General features: G+C 38.7%; 1 protein-coding gene across 2 annotated transcripts in view; it reads right to left on the bottom strand.

The window, feature by feature from the left end:
- Nucleotides 1–1,128: 1,128 nt before the first annotated feature.
- kdm4b (lysine (K)-specific demethylase 4B) overlaps nt 1,129–16,345 on the bottom strand; it is a 41,320-nt gene continuing 26,103 nt past the window's right edge. For both annotated transcript variants that reach the window (XM_065244398.1, XM_065244399.1), the window contains 11 exons: nt 14,657–14,780; nt 12,575–12,753; nt 12,105–12,306; nt 7,999–8,075; nt 7,693–7,748; nt 7,497–7,605; nt 4,786–4,971; nt 4,544–4,711; nt 4,344–4,463; nt 2,981–3,073; nt 1,129–2,873 (listed from right to left, as the gene is read on the bottom strand). In XM_065244398.1, the coding sequence (XP_065100470.1) occupies nt 2,538–2,873; nt 2,981–3,073; nt 4,344–4,463; nt 4,544–4,711; nt 4,786–4,971; nt 7,497–7,605; nt 7,693–7,748; nt 7,999–8,075; nt 12,105–12,306; nt 12,575–12,753; nt 14,657–14,780 (1,650 nt within the window). In that variant the 3' untranslated portion in view covers nt 1,129–2,537. The remainder of the gene's footprint in view (nt 2,874–2,980; nt 3,074–4,343; nt 4,464–4,543; nt 4,712–4,785; nt 4,972–7,496; nt 7,606–7,692; nt 7,749–7,998; nt 8,076–12,104; nt 12,307–12,574; nt 12,754–14,656; nt 14,781–16,345) is intronic.

Raw genomic sequence — 16,345 nt, 5'->3', positions numbered from 1 at the left:
TATTTACACAAATTTAAGTTAAATATATATTTTTAATTTATATAAAATATAAAATTTAGCAAAATCGAAATAAATATATACATGTTAATGTTTCTTAAATACATTTATATATAAATGCATAATGGGATATATACGACAAAGGTACTCCCAAATTATTCACCTTATTTTTAAATGGCTAGTTTAATATCAATTCACAATGAAATTAGGGCTGTCAAAAGATTAATCGCGGCGTGCATACAAAATAAAAGTTTGTGTTTGCATAATAAATTTGTGTGTGTGTTGTGGGTAATTATTATGTATATATAAATACACAAATATTTACATAAATTTAAGTAAAAAAAAAAATATATATAATATAAAATATATCAAAATCTAAATAAATATACATGTAAATGTTTCTTAAATACATGCATGTCTAAACCGAAGCAAAAATGGTTTGAAAATAGGAAAAAGCAGTTTAGTAACCATTACGTGACAATGACATATAAACAAAAATTTGTGATACGATCACGAAAAAACACGGAAATTTGTGACAGTATCACGAAAAAGAATAAAAAAATTACGTGACTATAGATACATAATTTTGTGAGACTGGGTAGGTATTTATATATACAAAATAATTACACTGTGCACACACATATATTATGCAAACACAAACTTTTATTTTGTATGCAATTAATTGCAATAAACAGCCCTAATTGGAATCTAAAGCTTTTGCATTTCACAATCCATTTTTTTTAATCTTATATTTAATGGCTTGGGTCTCACTTAAAAGCTTTCAATATTTCTACATTGTAATCATTCGCAATTAATGAAATGTCAACTTACTGACCTCCTGAAAGCAGGAAACTTTTGAAGTGGTCTTGATACAGAAACAGATTATGGAAATGTTAATAACTGTATTCAAGTGGAAAAGAATAAACGCCTGACAGGAGGATTACTGTGACCTTTGCAATGTTTTGTGATTATCATTCTGGTTCAGACTGATTCGCTGATGAATCATTCAGGCCGATTTGATGTCCAAATTAGACACAGAGCAGAATCTATCATGTGAAATTGTTTAGTATAAGAGCATTTTCCATACCTGGAATAAACCCCGGAGGAAATAAAACCATTGTGACACAGAGCACAGTTTCACTTCACATTTTATTAGAATCTTTCCTAGTACTTCTGCACAGATAAACACTTGCCGTCATCAATATGTGACCTGTTGTGGTTTGTCATTGAATTTGCACCTGTGTTAACGCAAACCAAAAACCTCAGGATCAAACGAGTACAAATGCCAGAGACCCTCATCATCTTTTCTTCCTTAATACCAGTTGTGAGATATGAGGGAATCTGTCAAACTGAACTCAATGGATGTACTGCTTTGGCTCTATGTAACATCCTTTAAAATAAACAGTGTCTATTTTGCATCTTTGACAATTATTCAGCTAAAACTTCATAAAGAAATAAAGCAAACTGAGGCTGGAAGCACCTTTGCTGCAAGGCGTCGAGCAAAACCAAAGAAAACTGAAACCAAATCATAAAGTAAAGCCAGTTTCAGACCCTTTATTTGAAGGTGACGTGGCAGAAGATCTAATAAGACTTAAGAAGGTACACTGAGGGAAAACAGCCATTTCATAGGACATCTAGTATGTACACCTCGTGGATCATGTGACCCAAAAAGCCCTCAGTAGTTTAGGACTTCAATAGCACCTTGAGTAGGCGACTCTCATATCTGTTTAATGCCTATACTTTCCAATTTATGTGAATATAAATGATAAAATTAAACTTTTTTCATTTCAACATTATCGAAGTTTCACCTCTTTTTTATATCATCAAATAAAAATCGATAGAAATAAAAAAATAATAATAACAACAACAACAGTAATTTGAATAAAAACAGACGGGTGAATAGTATTTAATATCAACGTCTACGTATACCAAGTATTCTACAAAAACAAACCCATTCACCTGGTGCTGAAAAATGTTAAATCGGTGATTATAATTGACAGAAAGATACATAAAGACGCTCAAATCTATCGTAACACAAATGTGTACGCTAACTAGAAGCCATAGCTTTTGATGCTGTCATTTCTTTATACAAATATTAAATCTATATGTGACAAAAGACATTTAAATACTCCTTAAATCCCACAGCCTAAACACTTCCTGTGACCCCCAACCCTTGAGCATTGAGAAAAATACCTGAAACTGTACAGATATAGACTGTCTATTTGATAAATGACCGGTTAGCGTAACATTTGGCTTGATTTAGAAAAATATTTAGTCCTCGTTACAGAAAATCAGGTATAAAGTAAACGGCACATACAATGTGTGATAATTTCTTCCAAAAAAAAAAAATTCTGGCGCCTCTTTCCAAGAGAAAGAGATGGATCGTTGAAGGGTCGGAAGAGTGCGGCGTTCCCCAAGGTGATGTACTGGGTCCGTTTTAATTGTCTGAAATCACAGCGCTTAGTTAGATGGCGGCGAGACTCAGATTAGCACAACAGCGAGAATAATGAAACATGCAGTAGAGGCGGGCGGTCAGAGCTTTAATACATCGGCTCGCCGCCTTGTTCGCCATCATCTGGGGGAAAGTCCGAGTTTAGGAGAGACTCCATGTAGGCTACATAGCTGGAACTGTGCGAGTAGGTTTCGCTGGGTTCTGGTTGAGGGGATGGGGCGGGCAGTGTGGTTGCAAGAGGAAGGCAGGGGGCAGTGCTGGTGTTTGGAGTAATACTGCTGGGCAGGAAAGCAGAGACTAATTCAGGAGGTAGCTCCGGGGTTTCGACTGCTAGTGTGGGAGGCGGCGTCGGCAAACGTGGACGCTTTGCGGCCAGAGGTTCATCTGATGGCTGGGCCTGAGGTTGCTGTTGGTTCACAGTTGCCTGTCAAACAGCAAAAAAGAGAGCTTTATTTTTGAATACAAGAACATCAGAGTTTTTGACTCTGATCAAGTTTTGGCAACACTGACCCTCTATAATTAAACACTCACCAGACGAGACAAGACTCTCTTGGGCAGTTCTTGGTCCAGAGAGTGAATCTCACTTCGTTTCAGTAGGAGCTGTGTCTCATCCTGAAACTCAACCTGGAGGGAGAAATAAAGAGTCATTTCCACTTTAGTCTGACTCCTTAAAACTTTCCAGAGGTCTCCAACGCACTTTGTAAACCAAAAGCAACACCGACATAACGAGCCCCAAACTTTACAGAAGTTTACAATCAACACCCTCTTTCTAGAAAAGCTTCAACAGCCTGTCAGCCATCTGACATCTGCTCAAAGATCATTTGTCTCCGGTTCTCTGTACATGCCAGGTGAGAAAACGTTTCACTGAAGAGTCTGGCGAGGCTAAATCGGACCTCATCTGTGTGCCAACGTGTCACTCAGTGAGCGGTCACATTTGAAGGGCTGTCACTCACATGGCTCTGATTAATAACAGAGTCTGGTGGATTGTTAGCACTAAAGCTGGCTTTAAAGTTGTGTGTAGGTTCTACGCAGTAGGCCATGCGTAGCCTGACATGCACCTCTCCAAAAATGTGATGTCTGGACAATTATATGCGAACCACAAGCGTTGTGATTAGTCTGCTAGAACCCCTCCCGTAGGGTAAAAAATCTTTGTCGCACTTCCTCATATGGATTTCCAAGATGCTGTCCATTTATCTTCATCACAGCTGGTCTTCTCAAATAACATTCTTCGTCTTCGTCGTCTTCTTCTACGGCTTTGTCTTCGGCTTTGTCTTCTTCGTTGTTGTCTTCTTCGTCGTCCTCGTCTTCTTCTTCTTCGTTTACTGGCCAAGCTGCTTTTTCTTTGGCTGTTGCACTGCTACTAAGGTTACACGTGTGGATGCTGCCTACTAGCAGTCTGAATGTGTAAATAAACATCAACGCACCCAACGATGCAAAAGCATAAATTAAAAGTGACGCGTAGCCTATAGCGCCAAGGCTATGCCCGGGGACGCTATGCCGTAGGCCGTGACCACATCCCAAAGATTGGTGGGATCAAAACATTCAGGGCTATACGCATGTATCTAAAAAAACTAAAATTGAAAGGGACAATTGGGCTGTTTCTGATTTTTGGGGGGCATGTCCCCCTTAATGTCTGTTGTGGTTACTGCCCTGGATTGTATTGGACATCTGCAAAAGCTTTTCTTGGTATTGCTTTGAGGCAAATCCTAATGAAATGGTATATCAGGAAAGTTTGACCACAATGAAAACAAGGCCATCCAATCTATACTTGAGTGGGTCATCGCTTCATGAAAAATGCTAGATTACATCAATTAAAAATCATCAAAACTATCTACAACTGAAGCAACGTTTGACGTTTCCTTTCGAATTCAAATAACATCGGGAGAATTTTTACCTGGTACTTCCTATGGACGTGTTCCTTAATAAAAGATGCATTAAGTATCTGGTCGTCTAACGTCTTGACCACCACAAATTCTCCAAGATCTGGAGGACCGTTCCGTAGACAGTCGTGACTCTGGAGAAAATAAATCAAACACACAAATGATAAAACTGATAGCGTTAAGAATAAACCATTCAACCGTTCCTGTACCTTACCAGTATGTTTTCCGGAAAGACGTTATCACAGTAGGAACCATCATCAAAATTGACCTCGTAAAAGCTCTGGGAACCGATCCCGGTGATGGTACAGCGATAGAACCAGCCGTTACTGTGCTTGCCTATGACCTCCTGACCCAGAGACACATCACGGGAGTTGCCTTTGACCTATAACAGAGAAAAACCCAAGTCAGTCCCAATACCTATTGAGTGAAAAGCGAATCCGTTTTAAGGTCACGTACCTTCTGATTGGTCTGTTTGTGTTTGTGGCAGGTCACTGACACCACGTACGGCCAATCGGCAGGCTTCATCACCACCCCGGCGAGGAGGGCGCAGGTGACGTGGAAGGACGTGGAGCAGTTGTCGGCAGAGCACTGGATACATGCGCCGAAGTTCTGTTTGGTCGTCTTGTGACAGTACACGCACTTCTGAAATTCGCAAGCGAGGAATGCAATTTAGACTCACAATCTTGTATGCCATTTCTATGTGATCAATAAAAAACAACTGAGCCTCATTTTCATCCATCTTGACTGTTTGTTTCTTTCTGATCTCTTTGCTTTTCTATCCTGGCTGCATAAAACACACACACGTACACACACATAGCTTGTGTGGACACTGGGATATCGACGGAAATAAAAATTCTTTATTAAATTGTCAATATTTCATTTCAGCCCCTTGTGTCCGGGCCACCCTAATGTGCGATGGCCTTTCTTAGCGGCGCCAGCTCGGAAATATTTCATCCGATGGAGAAAGGCTTTGATTTATCATTCCACACAAACTGATCACAAGACGAGCAGACGGAGAAGAAAAAAAGTGAAACGTCAACCTCATGGTTATTTATTCGAATATCTAGACCTGGGCTTCATTTCGTGCAAACAGATATTACGCAAAATCTAATACTCACAGTTAACAATTAAACAAGCTATCAATTTCTAACCTAAATTGTTAAAGCTAAACTTGCTAGAAATATAGCATACGACAAACAATGAATGTTATAGACCCTTTTACTGTTTGTACACAATGATGACGTGGCAGCGTATGCGCGCGCATTTAGGCAACGGAAGTATCGTAAGAATCAACAGTGAAGCAACACAAACAGTAAGTTATTTTTAAAAAATTGACTTTATCAACATTTTCAACACAGCTACCAGATCCGTGTACTATAGTGGAGTGGATAAAAGACGTTAGCAGATGGCCAAAAATAAAGTTGCCAGATACATATATACGTATATTAGTATATTATATTAGTGCAACCAAACGCAACAACGGGACATTTTGATGTTGAGAAACCGTTTTAATAAACTTTCTGAGTTGCTACCACGTTAGAACCAATGGGGAATAACACCACTTCCGTTGCCCAAATGCGCGCGCAGGCTATTTGATCACGTGAGCTGTAAAAGGGTCTATTTGCTGCTTTTTAATTCTGGACTTTTTTATTTTTTGACTGATAATTAGGGCAGCAACTAATGATTATTATCTATTAATCGGGCAATTATTTTTTTCGATTAATCGACCAATCGGATAAAAACCTAAATATTACTCTATTCGATTTTTAGTATTTAAAAATATTATTAGTATTTTAAAAGTGCAAAAGCCACACACTACAAAGATATACTAATATAATCTTTTTGATTTTGATATTCAAGCATTAAATAAAAAAAAAATGTGCAGCTTTTAAATAGTACATTTTTAAATGTCCAAACAGAAACCAACCAAACGAATCAAGTCTGAGGAAATTTTGCCAGAAATTAATAAACTCATTTTAATCTTTAACTTTAGACCTTGATGAGAATTAACATTATTTGTTATTAACAAAATAAATTATGATATGAAAGTGATGTACATGCGTGTAATAAAAACTATGTATTTTAAAACAGATGCTTAGATTGTGGTTCAATATTTTTATAAAAACCCAGCAACAATTAAACAAATACAAACTCACTTATATTAAAGGACCAAATTAACCCTTTATTATCCAGCAGTCATTTGCGCTTTTGCTTCCGTTATTGTCCTGTCAGGGTTGCCAGATCTGTGTAACAAATCCAGCTCAATGGCCATTCAAAATTAGTCCAAAAGCATCTCATAGACTACTCACAGCCCAAATACCAACAACTAATGAACCAAAACCTTTCTTACACGCAGAAAAACATCAACCTGCGGAAATAGTTTAAAAGTAACCATTTCAGACCTCAGCCGAAAGGCAGAGGACCTGGCAACGCTGCCATGCCTGAAAAATGCGCAGCCAGTGTTGTATGAAAAAAACATGCCTTACTTTGAGCACGCAACTCGCCCTGTAAAAAAACAACCCTTGACTTTAATTATAAGCAAACAGTTTGTGCTGTACGAAGCAGGTGCATGTCCGCGCTGTCGATTGTTTTTATCGATTAGTTGTTGCACCCCTACTACTAAGAAATATTTAATATTAATAAAAACATCTAAAGCAACACGTGTAACAGAAAATCATAACACGGCTACGGTCGTCGCCACTGAAAACCAGACGTTTTCTGCTCGCTAACTTGTGACAGTACGTACGAACACTACAGAGAAGCGATTGTTCGGCTCAAATGACGAAATCACAGACGATCATTTATTTTCTGTCAACTCTGGCTTCTTCGAAACGGCACGTGTAATGACACGTTTGATGGTGTCAGTCGAGTCGTGGGCCGATCTGTGCGGCGAGGGAAAGAACCTGCCTATATAATCAATGCAGCTCATTTAGCACAGTGAGAAACGACACCTGATTATTCAGGCATTGCACATCATTACTAATGCATCTGTCCCCTTGCTTACCAGAGAGAGAGAGAGAGAGGGAGGGAGGGAGAGAGGGAGAGAGACAGAAGTGTTAAACCGATCAACGAATGGTTGATATTCATTGGAACCCTTGATCCATTTCAGCATTTTTACAAGCAGGTACTGAAGTAAGGTCAGAGGTCACCCCTCCGTCTTCACTCACCAGACTCTTCCTGGTGTCCGGGACAGCGGTCACGTCCACCGGCTCTCGCTCCACTGCATTCACGAATCGAACCTCGGGAACGGCGACGGCACAGATCACGTGAACCCACCTGCAGACGGCCAGCATTCAAAATTAGCATGAACAGATGCTAGCGCAACTCCTCGGGACTATGAGAGAGTGAGTTTATAATGCGAACCTGTCATCTGTGGTTTTCTTCAAAGCCCCTCCTCTTAAACTGCACAAACAGCAGGCCTGCAGCGGTGACAAAGAAACGACATCAAACAGATAATGAAAAACAACGTCCTGTTTTTTCATATTTTATTTGACGCAAATAAGATACGGAGTTCCGTGCAGTAATTTACACTGACAGCTCATCTATAATAAGGTTGTCGTGTAGATAGGCGATGAACTTTTCTTTTTTTAAACAATCAATGACACAAATGTTTTGTGAAAGACACAACTGATAAAATCGAGTGGATTAATTTAGGTGTCGACTACTTACGGCCGTCCACGCCTGCACGCTACATCGAGAACACATCCAGCTCTCCTGCTTTATATCGGTGTTGACGCCATAACAACCTGATGAGAAAGAAGGACACAAATTTATTACGATTGAAGTCGACATTAACATTAAATTGAAATTGATTTACTGTCATAACTTGTATTTTTTGTAATTATCACAACTACCTACTGAAAAGACCAGCTAAAACCAGCCTAAGCTGGTTGGTTGTTTTAGTTAGTTTCCTAGCCTGGTTTTTTACTGAAGTATAGACCATTTTTTACGTTTACGCAATTGTCCGCGTACAGTGTGCGTGGCGCCTAAGGTGCACGCGTACTGTACACTCACTGCCGGATTTTTTTATCCCAGCATACGTAATCGAGCATGCATCTACAGGAGAACGTAGTATGTAGCCCAGGAGATGTATTGCATTTTGTCACAATGTGCATGCGTCGAACGTCTGCGTACACGTACGAGTCAAATAAACTATACTTTGGTCGTAGCCGTTTGCGTAGTAGACAGTGCTCTGACATATGTTGCAGACGCACTTTCGCTGACCCGCGTTCAAATCTCAGCTCAAAGTCCTTTGCCGATACCATACACCTTTCCTGGGTCCTTTGCCAATCCCATTTCCTGTCATCTCTTAATTACGGTCTATCAAATAAAGGCAAAATGCCCCTCCCCCAAATAACGATACTTTGGATTCAATTGTGCGAGTATGTCCGCGTAAACGTAAAAAACAGACTATACTTGGGATTTTTAGACTTTTATACCGAAAGCATATTTGATGTTGTTTGGCGTCGCCCTACAATCAAAAACCTGCTGTTTTAAGTAATTACACGAGACACACTTCTATTGTAAACCACCTAAATGGACTGTGATATTGTTGGAAGCGATCATTTTAAGGGAGAAAATAGAAAGCTCTTTCGACACCCTGTCATTTGCCTCTGCAATATCACCTCGCACGAGTCAGGTAAACGACACCGCAACAAAAAAACGGGACACAACGGGTTTAATACGTTTGCGCACCAGCGACTCATGATCATAACTGCTGGAAGACCGTTTGCGAGCTCAAGCGTGCGTGTTCTCATAAAAACCAGGTTTCATGAGGCGTTGAGGAACGAGGGGTGAAGATGGTATCCGCACAAATGCAAGACTAACAAGCTGTCCGTCGCTTCACGCTTCAGTCCTCAGGCTTTTGGCTGGAAAAAATAACTAGATGTGGGATAAAGTTGTTGTTTTTATTTCAGCTCTGTGTTCATGAAGAAACATCACAAGGGAACAGAGATCTGGAGGTACCTTAAATTTTTAGGGGGATTGAAGGTAATTGTTTAGAGAAAACTACTATTAGAGCTGTACGCCCTTTTTACTTTAGTCAAATCGCCGTAATGCACAACCTTATGTTGGTTAATTTTTATAAAACACTCGAAACAGGGGAAAACTCATTAATGTGTGAAAATAAGTCCATGCAATATCCAAGAATCATCCAGATTTTATCTTAAACAATTTACTGTGCATAAAATTTTTTATCAGTATGCGTTTCCTGGGTTCGAACCCATGACCTTTTGCAATACTCTTACTATTTTTTATAAACTTTCTTTGTAGAAAGCACAAGAAAACGTGCATGAGGACGTACAGCAGAAGAAGAGATAAACATGAGCGAGTGTTCTTATAGCACAGTGACGACTTCAATTAGTTTGACAAAGTGACGTTAAACTGATTAGCGTAGCTAAAAGCAGCGTAATAAAGAGCGACTCATCCAAACGCAATCAGACTCGATAAATCAGTCAAGCAAACTGAACGACTGCCTCGCGCTCGCTCTAATGAACTTAAAATTCAGGCAGACGTGCTGACAGACAGCAAGCAAGCACGCTTTAAAAAAAACTTCAAGCAATCATTTTTCGTTTTTAGTTCAGTAAAGTTCGACCGTTTTTGTAAAAATATAATCATATCAGTCAGTTGATGTTAAATAACACGGCTGGATTAATTTGGAAAATAATGTCAAAGTTAGAAGACGGTTGATTTGGAGGAAAAGTTTAAATACGTTTGCTTGCAGATTCATTTTGGTCTTCAGCAGGAAACAGACACTGAGCGTGTAAGGGGCCAATCAGAAAGTGTTGTTACCTCAGTGAACTCGACACTCACGCATGTCCAATTCCACAAACTCTCTCGCACAAACACACACAAACCTATGGGCTAATTGGCTACGCGGCTTAGGCTCGGGTAGAGGAGAGAAACCAACTAAACAAACCACTTTTCTGTCTGTTTTTCCCCATCTTTCGCTTCAGAGATTTTTTTAGTCTCTAAATAAATAACAACATTCAAGTTTAGGTTCGCTGACGGTAAATTGGCTGAAGTTCATAACCGCCAACCCTCCCGTTTGTCCCGGGATTCTTCAGTAGTTTACCATTCTATCCTGCCATCCTCCCATTTAAATCATTTCCTGAATTTCTCCCGTATTTTTTCTCCTGTGTTGGCTGGGGTTCAAGAAATAATTTTCATTTGGGGCCGGTAAAAAGATGAAGAGCTTGAGATGTTTTATTAACACATTCATTAACAGTGCATACACAAACATTTGATCGTAAAGTGTGCGTACGCAAAAATCCACGTTAAAGCAACACTAAAGAGTTTTTTTACCTTAAAATAACGTTTCCAAAAAAGTTTCAGTCGTTCATCTACTCGAAACAGGGTGAACGGCACTTTCACATTCGCTTTGCAGCCCTCTATCGGCCAAAACCGCACTAAAGAAGTTTCCATCCGTCGGGTCACGGTCCTGTAGTTCGAGTGAAAACTACAAAAACTTGCTTTACGGCAGACCTACAATCCAATCAGAGCCAGCTTTGCTGCAGTAGGCTAAATTATTTACAACAATGGTAATGGACAATTCCGCTTTCAACCTGTAGGGGGAGCAAAGAGCAAAAACTCTTTAGCGTTGCTTTAAAGTATTTGACGTGGAAAAGTGCTTAGCGACACGTCAGGGTCTGAGCAGACGTACACACTTTTGTTTTTTGAAATTTAAGCCATTCTTGCTGCTCGAAAAGGATTTAAATTATTTTAAATTAATTAGGCATTGTTTAAAGGCAAGGAAATCTGCAACTGTTCAGCTGCGCACGATTTCAAGCTTATTTGTGATTTATAGATTTCACGTTTGAAAGTGAGGCGTATGCGCGTTTCTATGCGTACATTAGTTTTATGAATCTCACATGCGCACTTTTGAGAAATTATCTTAAGGATTTAGGACGTTTTCTACACAGCATTTATAAATGAGGCCCCTGGGTCCTGCAACAAACATGTCACCATTTTTTAACAAAACAAACTAAATTAATTCTGTTCGGCTAGCAAAACTTGCAAAAACTGCGGGAACTTGCAAAAACTGCGGGAACTTGCAAAAATATTTTCAGCTTTTGCAGCTTTTCAATGATGTTCACGTCACATAATCACATCACTTCATAACGTTCCCATGGCAAACGGGAGACATGGCTGCGCTTGTGTGAGGTAAATGCAACATTTTTCAGCTTTCTGCTAAGATATGTGTGATTTTTGCTATGAAAATGTGGGGATTATGAAAATGTTCGTAAGGATTTAGGAAGTTTTATACGCAGCATTTTATAAATTATGAAAACTGCGGGAACTTGCGAAAACTGCGGGAACTTGCGAAAACTGCGGGAACTTGCGAAAACTGCGGGAACGTGCGAAAACTGCGGGAACGTGCGAAAACTGCGGGAACGTGCGAAAACTGCGGGAACGTGCGAAAACTGCGGGAACTTGCGAAAACTGCGGGAACTTGCTCACATCACTTCATAACGTTCCCATGGCAAACGGGAGACATGGCTGCGCTTGTGTGAGGTAAATGCAACATTTTTCAACTTTCTGCTAAGGTATGTGTGATTTTTGCTACGAAAATGTGGGGATTATGAAATCATATAAGCCCCGCATATTTCGCGCACGGAAATCTGCAATTTATGTGCGGCGCATTTGAAAAATGCGTCCGCCACATTAATATGTGGACTTTGGCTGATTATGCGTTCAATCATGCGATCGCACCATTGCGTTTTTCTGGAGGGACTGTCTTTTGTGACAATGCAGTGTTATAAAGGGATTGAGCTTACTAGCATGAACTTGTAGACTGCAGCTTGCGCAGGACAGCAGGACGCTGGTACCATCTTCACCGTTGTAGGAATTCGATGGGAGAGGTTCGGTGTTCTCAGCCCCCACACTGAAACACATCTCTGGAAGCAGAGGACGACTGCGAGAACCGACCTTGGATGCCGGCCCGGGTGTGTCTAAGAGATGGGCGGGATCCTTCAGAGGCTATAAATAAACATAGATCAGTTAAATCACAGATAGAAAGCCATTTCAGATCCACATTTTCATCATTAAAAGTCTCACTCTTTACACTTTGATTTTCCTAAAGCAGTAGATTTATACATTATTAGAAAAACTATTTAATATGTAATAAAACTATTATCAAACATAAAATTAACAAATAAAAATTATTTGGCTTCAAAGACATAAAACGTCTCTTTTTACAAACTAAAAATGTCTTAACTGAGTTAATTATAATCGGGTTGTGCAGTACCTGCGTGTACGGACAGAAGAGCACGCATACGGCGCAGTGTGGCTTGATGGATGCCATGGCAGCGTTGAACTGTTTCTCAGCTATGAAATTGGGCAAGCTGTTTTGCCACAGATCGCTATCTTGCGTCTTCTTGACGTCCGGTTCCACACCTCCACCTACTGGCAATCCACCGTACAGCTCTACAAAAACACAACATATACAATTCATAACATTTCTATTTATATAGCACTTTTCACAATTGTTTAATTGTTACAAAGCAGCTTAACATTAAAAAAGAAAACACAAAAAAAATCGGTGGACAACATAAGAAGCGTATAGTTTCACAGATTTAACGTATAGAAGAGAGTTCAAAGTTAAGCCAATGTCAGCTGACTCCCATATAAACATGTGACTCCTGCATGGGAGCAACAATGTTTGGTACAATGATTAAAGCAACACTATGTAGTTTCCATGTAAAAATGACTTACAGCTCCCCCATGTGGTTGAAAAGCGCAACAGTGCCTGGTATCAGACACTCTTCTGCAGGCAGGGGGAGGGGTGGGGCTGTGTTTCCTACCCTCCACCGCCACTTTCAGAGTGTGCTTGTAGCAGCTAGGAGGCTGCTCAGGTTGCAGCAACAGTACAATTTGTCCAGTTAAAAGTTGTTCTATCACTGAAATTATTTTAGAGACATTATTTAAAGGTAAAAAAACTACATAGTGTTGCTTTAACACTGCAATCCGTAACTTTTGCCTCTTTATCGCCATCTCTGTTTTAAACATTAAATTGCAGATTGATTATACACGTGTTTATCTCTACATGGGTTGAAGTCGAATAATGTCGAACTGAAAATCGTACCAGAGACCTCAAATTGTAAATTGTAATTAAAGTGCTTACCGTCGCAAATCGAGGTAAGGTCAAGAGACCGTTTTTAAAACATCAATTTGTGTACTTGCTCAATAAATGATTATTTTTTACTAAAAAAAGTTACAAATTGCAGAATTAGTAAACGATAAAGTAAAAAACACTAATATGCAACAGATTGAAAAATAAGTTAACAAAAGGAACCTCAGGAAAAATACCAATCACACTTCAGCATGCAAATATACCGATGATGTCATAACTATATTTTTGAATGCTAAACAAAGATAGAAAAGAAATTATATCTATATCTATATATGTCTATATCTATATCTATAGTGTGAATATATGTATTTTTATGTTTTTTATGTTATTTTGTTTTGCTCTACACAGACAGCAGGTGAAGTGAAGGTTATGGATGTTTTTGCTCTGTTTTGATGTCCTCTATATCCTGTATTTTTGCCACCCACAGGGACAGCGGGTGTCTCTCTGTGGTACCGGGTTTACAGCTGTCTGTCTCTTCATAACACAGTAAAGACAAATCAATAACTGTATTCCTGCCTCGCTGTTTTATAAACCTCTGATTGTTTGTGACCGATTTCCTTCAAACTTTATTGCTTCTGCCTTTCTCTCTCACGCATGCACACAAACAAACACACACGAAAAATCTCTCCAATAACTATCAAACTTTAAAATGGGAAAAGTCCAATAAAGTTTGACGTAAAATAAGACTAGGATTTTCTAGAAACATAACTCTCTGCAAACTGTCTTGCTTCGCACAGCATAAACATGTCAGCATTTCTGTATACAAGCTTTAGCTTTTATATTTTAAAAATACTTCATCCACCTTAAAAGACTGGTAAACTGACACAAAAAAGTCCCAAAAAACGTATCTAACGTGTACTATCAACCTAAATGAAAAGATTTCCAGTGGAAAACATTGAATATCTGGAATTTAATATCCCTGTCCCAAATGGCACCCTCAAAGGCAGGATGAATGATTTTTGAAAACAATTGTAGCCAGTCAGCAGTAAGGGGCGTGTCGACTGAGGTCCAGATTCTATTAGGGTAAGGGCGTGTTTGCTTAGGTGATTTCAAATGTCAACATTGGCTTTCAGAGATCTTTAAGACTCAACAGACACAAGTCCACAATACCGCAAGTCACATGAAGTGCACCATTTGGGATGCAGCCTCAATGTCTGTTGCGTCTCATGTTGATGACATCATCAAGGCTCCACCTACCCTCATCGCTGGAGGCTTCCTGTTTGACTATGGAGTGCGGTGCCCTCATGGGTGGCTTGCTGAGCGGATGCCGTCGGCTCTTCTTCACCTCTACCTTCTTCTTTAGTTTTGTGAAGGGACTTATCTGAGAGAGAAGAGATGATTTATATGTTAACAAAAAAATAAAAAAACAGATTTACATCAACTGCTGCTCATAAATGCGGTCCATGGGGTATTTATAACCTTTCTATTTCCCCTCAGCTGAGTTGTTTAACATTGAGTCTTTAAATTATGTTTAAGTTTTGTTTTGTTTAAAGCAGAGGTGCCCAAACTTTTTCCTACCAAGGGCCAAAAATCAAACCTGACTAAGGTCCGCGGGTCAAAAGTAAAAAGTATTATATTCTCCTAATTTATAATTTTCTAATATTAAAAAAGCAAACATTACTACTGTTTATGCAAAACTAATGCACTAGTTTTATTTTTAATGGTAACTGTTTAAAACATTTTAAAATTTTCTTTTATTCACTTAAATTAATTGCATTTAATTTCAATTCAATTTTTTGTAAATGTACAAATAAAACCAAAATTAGAAATAAGAAAATGTTTAATTATAAATATGAACATCTGCGACAATGATCTTTATAATTTTTCCTTATCTCACGTGGCATGACGGATGGGCCCCAGTTTGGGCACCTCTGGTTTAAAGCAACTAAACCCTTAAACAACAAAAAATTTGATAAACAAGCTCCTAAATATCATGCTGCTGAATAAACAAACTGTGGTTGGTCACCGCAAATGTCCATCTCTTTAGTGGGCGGGTCTTTCACGCAATCTTTTTGCTTAATATATATATATATACATATATATATATATATATATATATATATATATATATGTAGGGGTGACCCCGAATAGTCGAAGATTCGATGCATCGATAGGAGAAGCCTGATTCGACTACCAATCTCATAGTCGAATCGTCGCAGATGTGTTATGAAATGAGGATCATTCAATTTTGGCCGTATGGGTTCACACATTATCTGATTTCACATATAACAGCTTTCTCACAATATATTAATATACTATATATTATGATAATGCTGCAAATAATATGTGAAGTAGCAGCTTTCAATAAATATTTTTAAAATGCGTTAATAAATCCAACAACCCCTGTGACCGGGCTTCACGTCCATAAGAGGTCTCTATGTTAATAAAGCCTTGCCTCTTTGTTTCTACATTTAAAAGACAAAGCTGGCAAATTAAACTATGACTTTCGTTCTTTTAATAATTTCTATATTTTATTTTATTTATAAATCACTTTGGGTTATCTGATTTAACTATTTGGCTTGTGTTTTGTTTCCGTGCACTTGAGGCATTTTGCATATTTATTCTGCACTTGGTTACTTCTGACCTTATTTTATTAAAAAAATTTATTTATTATAAACGTAAATTCTGATCTAATTTAAGTATGTAAATTTTGGATAGCTTTTCGTTGTATCGATGTTGCGCTATTGCGTGCTGGCCATGCTTGCGCATGTAATTTAGCCGAACGGGCTAGGTGCTCTGCATGCGTCTCATATTTAGGAGTTCATCAAACTAAACATTAAAAAACGGATGTTTTTCGACGAGTATAAGTTTTTAAAATGTATTTAAAACAGAGTAGTTATATTGTCTATCTTAAAGTTAAACTACAAAACAGGTAAGCCGTTTTTT

Source organism: Paramisgurnus dabryanus, chromosome 24 (genome assembly GCF_030506205.2).
Source record: "Paramisgurnus dabryanus chromosome 24, PD_genome_1.1, whole genome shotgun sequence".
Lineage (NCBI taxonomy): Eukaryota > Metazoa > Chordata > Actinopteri > Cypriniformes > Cobitidae > Paramisgurnus > Paramisgurnus dabryanus.
The sequence above is the reverse complement of the archived record's forward strand: the minus strand, read 5'-3'. Positions and strand labels throughout refer to the sequence as shown.